We start from the raw sequence: 7,943 nt of genomic DNA on the forward strand, positions 1-7,943 counted from the left end.
TGTCACATCAAACGTCACCTTTTAAACTCCCCTTTTTATTTCATTTTCCATTTACTCTCATTGTTTCCACAAAAATCAAGGTTTTGAGAGAATTTTCTGAGAGATTTGTAACCTCGTGCAGCAATCGTAATTCCCCAGATTAGTTTTTTGTGTTGGATTTACCATATTTTCGAAGTGTCAACAGGTTTTCGTCGCATCTTCATTGCAGTCGAGTAGTTTAAGGTATTTTAAAATTTTCAATTTAAATTTGCATGTTTTCGACTTTTTTTTTTCATTTTAGTCCTTAAGTTGGTATATTAGATATCCGGTAGTAGTATTGAGGAAGAACAACCTACCCTTAACACTGTTAGGCATCATCTTATTAGGCAATCCTTGGGAAAAGATCTCGGCTAAAATAAAGGGGGTACTTCTTCTCTATCTGATAACATTGACGACCCTTTTCAACCGTTATCTGCGGAAGAACAAAGAGAGGCTTTTATCGCCACAAAATATTGGCAGATCTGAGAGAGCAGTTCGCCCTACTAACCCTAATATCCCTGAGGACATTGAGATTCTTGACGTTGAACCAGTTAGTGTCCGACACCATTTGCGAAGTTTTGCTGACAAACCTGATATTGATCAATACGGCACCAACGTTGGAAATATTCACATTAACACTGCAACTATGCCAAGGGTAAAATGGACCAGTTATCAGCCCCAAGTTGCTGACGATATGGATGAGCCAAGCGTAAGGGTTGAATCCAGCACAAGAGCTAAGCCGAGTAAAAGGCTTGGGCGGGCACAAGTAATCAGTTCCCCTAGTTCTGAATCCGAGAGAGGTTCAAAATCTCCAGTTCATGATTCGGCCGTTTGATCAGGGTTGAACGACGAAGTTGACACTGGGGAAGAAGTAAACCAGGGCGAAAGTACCGAAAGTCCTGAGAGGGCTGAAATGAATGATCTTATGGCCCGGTTACCCATGAGGAAATCTTAGATGAAGAGTACAATTCTGAGACCGATGATGCTGATTATTGGTAACCTCTTAACCTTCCATCTAACAGCAAAGTTGCTGAAGCTACAATTAGTAATAGCTGGTTGAAATTGGTAGAGGAAAAAGAATACTGTCGAAAAGCGAAAAGGTTCTACCGTTTGCCCGATAGGTACGAGCTCAACCTTCCGCCGCCATCTTCTACCGTTCTTCATTGTCTTGACGGCCAAGTGGCCATTAAGGCAAAGCATTTTGAATTTGACCTCCATTTTCCTCTTTATCCCTTTATTGTTTAAATTCTTAGGGCCTAGAACGTGTGTTTGGTTCAGCTTACCCCCCTACAATTTGCGATGTTGTCGCTCTTGTTTGGGTTTTACTGTATAAGAGTTTTCTATTAACCCTGAACCTATTCAGGAGGCTAATAACCCTAAAGCGTGATGGACAATCAGAAGGTTGGTGGTCATTATATACCGCCTCCCACAAATTTACCGTTAATCCAAAGCTGTCAAGCTGCAAAGGCTGGCAAGACAAATTCTTTTTTATGAGTGTTTAGAACGACTTTCCCATTCGGAGGACGTTCTTCCGGCCTCACCCCCTTTTGGCCATATCGCCGAAAGAGAACTTGGTATTCAAGAGCGTAGAGCTTTTGATTATTTTGATGTTGTTATGGTGAATGTTGGCGGTGGAAAAATCCAGGTTGTCCCTAAAGTGTGCCTACCAAATGTGAAATACATTTTGGGCAACGCACCTTATCTCATGTCGGTCTATGTTGGACTGACGATTATGGTACTTACCTTACATATTATTATTATTTTTTTAAATATTTCTAATGCGAAGGATTTCTCGTGTTGGCTGCCTAATGCATAGTTATTCGTACACTTATCGGCTTTCACCTGCCTACTAACTGCCATCTTTGTATTTATTTTTTCTTGTTTGTTTGCTTGTCATGCCTCATTTTTGTCTCAAAAATTTTAAGACCTTTTGGTATATGCAGGTCCGAAAAGGTTAGAAAAAAGGCTCTTGGGTTGTCATCCGACGGCAAGAGGGTGATTTCCCGCTGTCCTCCATCTCCCAGACCGGCATTGGACACTCTTGTATCCTTTTGCTCTCACGCCCCTACTCGGAATCCTAAAAGAAGAGCTGAAGAGATGACCGACGAGAGCATAAGGAGAAACCGGCGTTTGACATCACTCGTCAACAGACGCGGCAGTGGTACAGCCGCCGTCTCTACAAGGAAAGAGGATGAACAACCCTCTAAGCGTGCCAGAGCCAATACCTAGGAACAGAGGCCACCTTCTCCTCTCAAAAACGTTGACCCTACAACGGAGGATAACGTGGTTGTTCCGGCATCCAATGTTAACGCGAGTGAAGTAGTGATTGAAGACCTTACACTCTCTCCACATCCAACTCAAGTATTGGCTTCGGCCTCCGTCGAGCCTCAACATGTCGGACCCGTTGGTTCCGACGTCAGTATTCCCAACATCACCTACCGCGACAATCAATGGATTGAGCGGTCTGAGGGGAAGATTCCGAATGAAGTTCTAAAGAGGGTTGCTTCTCTAGAGGGTCGTTCTCGTGATCGATGGCAACCCGAGATGGATGTGTATCGAAACGAGTCTATCTTTATCGATGATCCACTCCGGGGTGGGAACCTGGGATACCGGCATCTTCGAAATGTAGCCACCCCAGTTAATAGGCCGTCAGGCCTTATCAGCCCCGTCGTTGCCCAGCACATGCATGATTTGATGAAGGTGTGTTTTTAAGCGTTGTTTTACTATTTCAACCTTCTCAGCTTATATGTGTATGTATTTCCTTAAGTATCATCTAAATTTTAATATATTCTTTTCTTCTTTTTTTTTTTGGTAAACAGGCTGTCGCTTCTGGGACAAAGTTGGTTGAAATGTATAGGTTCAATCAGGAGCAGCACCACCAAAGGTTATCAAACTAACAATCTCTGGAAACGGCTCTGAAGAATGCATAGAAGGCCTTTGACGGCATCAAGCTGATTAAAGCCAAGGATGATGTAGAGTTGAAATCCTTACGCGAGAGATTTAGCACTATAAACAGCCTCGAGGAAGAGGTTAAAAAGCTAAACTCTCAACTTACCGAAAAGAGTGCCGCAGCCAACCAGCTTCCTGTCGTGGAAAATGAGCTCTCTAATGCCAAGGCAACTATCAGCAACTTGGAAGCTAAGATTCAGAAGATGGAAGCTGATAAGCTTGGGATTCATTAAAGAGCCGTAGGCCGTTATGCGGTATCCAAGGAATTTTGCACCAAGCTTCAGGATCGCTTTGACAGTGGGTGGAATGCTGTCAAGAGATGTGCTTCTCAGGCTATCGGCCTAAAGAAAGATGACTGGGCCAAGGTTGAGAAGGCGTTTGAGAACGAGGCCCGTAAGATTCCTACTGGCTTTGAGCAGCAAGAATTTTCTGACGAGGACATTATCAACCTCGTCCCATCTGCTGATGCCGGCCTTTCCAACCCCAGCATTCTGAACTCTCCTGAGCCTGAGAACAAACAAGCCTGAAGGGGCGGGCAGTCATCACCGGCGTCATCTTGCGGCTCTAGTGTAATAGGGCCTTATCTGCTTTAATCTTTATATTTCGAATTTTAATTTGTGTTTTTGACAATGCTGTGTTATCGGCATATACCCTTTTTGTGGTGGAGTCTGTCTATTGTCATTTTCTAACCTTATTAAAACACTTTTTATTTTTCCTGCAATATGCAATGTTTACATAGTTTCAGTAAACTTGTGTTGTATTTATGCGATTTTAATAGATGCCATGTCTATATCTATCCTAACTTTGTCATGCTTGTATGCACGTTTATTCCACGCCGAACATGTCAGCGTTTTACAAAAAATAACTTTCATTTTTAGTTGTCCGCAAATTCAACTTTTGCTAGATAACAGGTCATAATTTTGCTTTACGTAATAAGTCGTAATTCTTAGCTTACAACCTCTTGCCTTCCCCCCTAGTACACACATCTCAACTGCTAGACGCGTGTACTTGGGGCTTAATTCCGACTTTTAGTTGCTGTTTCAGCGCACTATGTTGGTCACTTGCTGAGCTATTGTAATAGCTAGACAAGTACCCTTATCAGCGATCACTGTCATGGTTATGCCTCAAATCGGCATATACCATACAGTGATTTTGCCGGTATTATATGCTGAACAAGCAACCTCATGAACTAACAAGTACAACTGATCAGGTTGCAAGTGCGTTAACTTCACGGAAGCGGTTTTTAACTGTCCGTCCCACTTAACGGTAGTCTGTTAAGTGGAGGATGCGTTGTACTTGTACACACGATATAGTTTGTAAAGCGGTGTGTCTGCTTTTATTCATGGCCGATATTACGTACACAACTTCACATTAATACATGTTTTTACAAGATAACATATTCTTCTTTTTAGACAAAATACTTCTTCAGTCCCGCTGTATTCCAGACATTTTTTAATGGCTTTCCTTTTGGTGTTTCCAAATAATACGACCCTTGCATCACCATATCCCTGATTCGGTATGGCCCTTCCCAGTTAGCCGTTAACTTTCCTTCTTCATTCCCTTTCCTCGTTGCGGCTGTTCTTCGCAACACCAAATCTCCAAAAGCTAAAGGCCAATGACTGACTCTTTTTTTGTATGCCCTTGACATTCTATATTTGTAGGCATCCGATTTAACAGCTTCCTTTTCTCTTAATTCTGGCGAGAAATCTAATTGTTGTCTTAGCAACAGATCATTTTGTTCCTCGCAGTAATGCTGCACTCTGAATGTCGGCAAACCAACTTCTGCCGAAACTAATGCTTCTGTCCCAAACACCAGATTGAAAGGGAATTCTCCTGTTGCTTCTCTACTCGTTTTCCGATTTACCCATAAAATTTCTGGAATTAAATCTGCCCACAATCCCTTTGCATCTTCGATTTTCTTTTTTATAGCCGTTATGATCTGCTTATTCGTTGCTTCATCCTGGCCATTTGATTGGGGGTGGCATACCGCTGCATATGCAAACTTTACCTTATACATTGCCAACAGATCCTTTACCGATTTACAGTCGAACTGTGATCCATGATATAAAAAAACCATTGCCTTTGGAAGGCCAAATCTAGTAAAAATATTCTTCTGGATAAACTTTTTTACCCTACAGCCGACATTTTTTCTATCGGCTCCGCTTCTATCCATTTGGTGAAATAATCAATGCCGACCAGTAGGAATTTCATCCCCCCTGTTGCCGACGGGAAAGGCCCAACTATGTCCATCCCCCATTATGCAAACGAAAATGGATTAAGTATCGACATCAAGTCATTTGGCGGCTGGTTCAATGCGGGCGCAAACTTTTGACATTTCTCACACTTTTTTACATACCGAGAAGCATCTTCATTCATCGTTGGCCAATAATACCCCCTTCTCACTGCTTCTCTTGAAAGAGCTCGTGCACCCTGATGATTTCCACAAGTTCCCTCATGTATTTCTTCGATAAGTCTTGCAGATTCATTGTCAGTTATGCATCTTTGAAATGGTAGTGAGAATCCTCTTTTATATAATTGCCCTTGATACATAATGAACCAAACATTATCTTTCCTTAATTTCCGGGACTCCCCTTTATCCACCGGTAACGCTCCCGTTGGGAGATATGCCATGATTTTATCATACCACTGGCTGCCGGTTTTAACGCAGAGGACTAGCTCTACAGTCTCATCTATACTCCTGTGTTTTAAAACCTCCACCATGACAGTACTCTCTAAATCGTTAAAGCTTGAGCTCGTTAACCTTGCCAAAGCATCGGCCTGTGAATTTTATGCTCTCGGCACTAATTGAACCTCAAAATGCTGCAACTGAGTCGTTAACTCGTTTATTTTTTCTAGATATTTTATCATCGTTGACTCCCGTGCCTCATATTTCCCACTGAACTGACTAGATACCAGTTGCGAATCAGTTTTAAGGATTAATCTCTTAGCATCTGCCACTATTGACAGCTGATACCCGCTATCGCCGCTTCATATTCGGCCTTATTATTGGTTGCTTTGAACTTAAACTTCAGAGCATATTCAAAAGTTCCACCATCTAGAGCTGTTATCATAATGCCTACTCCAGATCCGGTCGAAGTTGCCGACCCTTCCACAAATACCTTCCATGTCCCCAACTCTTCTTCCTCATCATTATAAGAAGTTTCCACAATGAAATCTGACAAAGCATGTGCCTTAATTGATACCCTAGGTTTGTAATGCAACTCATACTCCGACAACTCCACAGCCTACTTCAGCAACCTACCTGACGTATCCATCTTTTGCAATGACTTTTCAAGGAGATGGTTTGTTAGAATTTCTATCGGATGAGCATCAAAATAGGGTCGTAGCTTTCTGGCGGCAATTACTACAGCCGGCGCCATTTTTTCTATAACTGGGTACCGTCGCTCAGCAGCATTCAACACATGGTTGACAAAGTATATCGGCATCTGCTGCGACAGTCTTTGGCGACGCCGATATATATAGTTGTAGTTGTTCCCCTTGTTCTGACCGAGCCACTGTCGGAAGAGATCTCAAATGATTTCTTACAACTTCCAAGGCATCAGCTTGACCTTTGCCCCATTCAAATGTATTATTCTGCCGTAAAACCACAAAAAACAGGAGCGCTTTATCTGCAGATTTGCTAATAAACCGTGTTAACCCTGCCATTGTACCTGTCAACCTCTGTATATCTCGAATTTTCTTTGGTTGTTTCATCTCTAGGATTGCGTTTACCTTATCTGGATTTGCATCAATGCCCCGTTCACTCACCAAAAACCCCAAGAACTTTCCAGATCGAACCCCAAATACACATTTTTCCGGATTGAGTTTCATTTGATACTGCCGCAAAGTAGCAAAGGTTTCTCTCAAATCAGCTATGTGATCCTTTTTCACTTTACTTTTCACTATGGTATCATCCACATATACCTCCACATTGCGCCCCTTCTGCTTTTCAAAGATCTTATCAACCAATTTCTGATAGGTTGCTCTAGCATTCTCAACCCAAATGGCATTGCCTTGTAGCAAAATACCCTGGCGTCCGTTATAAACGCCGTCTTGGGCCTGTCTGACTCATGAAGGCTAACCTAATGATAGCCCAAAAACGCATCCAAGAAACTAAGCATTTCATGGCCAGAGGTAGAATCCACCAATCTGTCTATCCGTGGTAACGGATAGCAATATTTCGGGCAAGCTTTATTAAGATCCGTGAAATCTACACACATTCGCCACTTTCCAATCGGCTTTCTCACCATCACCACGTTAGCCAACCATTCCGGGTAAGTATACGGTTCTATAAACCCTGCCATCAAGAGCTTATTGACCTCTGCTTGTATTGCCTCAATTTTCTCTGTTGAGAAGTTATGTTTCTTTTGTCTTATCGGCCTGAACTTTTGATCCACATTCAGCTTGTGCTCCATTACCCCGGGATGTATCCCAAGCATTTCATCTGCCGAAAAGGCAAATACATCTGCATTTTCTCGTAGCAGACTAATTAGGTGACATCTCATGTCGACATCCATGTCGGCCCCAACCTTCACTGTCCGACTTGGTTTGCCCGGTTGGAGTTCAACCTACACTTTCTCTCCTCCCGGTGACGGACTTGGCTCGGTTTCCGGCCTTGTATCAAAATTCTCCATAGACAAGTCCCACACCGTTGATTCTCTTTCGTTTTTATATTGTTCGGTATCTGGCCCTTCTGTACTGGATTTTTCAAAGCTGTGACGTAACATGATTTCGCCATCACTTGCCCACCATTCACCTTTTCCACCTTTGACACATAGGCAATAGTTAGATGATAAGTTGATATTACTGCCTGTATGTAAGAATATCGGTCTTCCAATAATTTCGTTGTATGCTGATGGCACATCCACTACAAAAAATTCAGTCATAGCATCTCTTGCAGTTACTCCATCCCCAAACCTAACTGTAACAACTATACTACCCTCCGGCCTCACTGTTGAATCGTTAAACCCAATCAC

At 42.5% G+C, this 7,943-nt stretch overlaps 1 protein-coding gene across 1 annotated transcript; it reads right to left on the bottom strand.

The window, feature by feature from the left end:
* Positions 1-4,375: 4,375 nt before the first annotated feature.
* On the bottom strand, positions 4,376-5,688 carry LOC145636996 (uncharacterized). Its single transcript, XM_081688519.1, has 2 exons — positions 5,324-5,688; positions 4,376-5,063 (listed from the first exon to the last, which is right to left on the bottom strand). The coding sequence occupies exons 1-2, from the start codon at positions 5,686-5,688 to the stop codon at positions 4,376-4,378; spliced, it is 1,053 nt and encodes a 350-aa protein (XP_081544645.1).
* Positions 5,689-7,943: the final 2,255 nt, after the last annotated feature.

Source organism: Chenopodium album, chromosome 6, assembly GCF_948465745.1.
Source record: "Chenopodium album chromosome 6, dcCheAlbu1.1, whole genome shotgun sequence".
Classification (NCBI taxonomy): Eukaryota; Viridiplantae; Streptophyta; class Magnoliopsida; order Caryophyllales; family Amaranthaceae; genus Chenopodium; species Chenopodium album.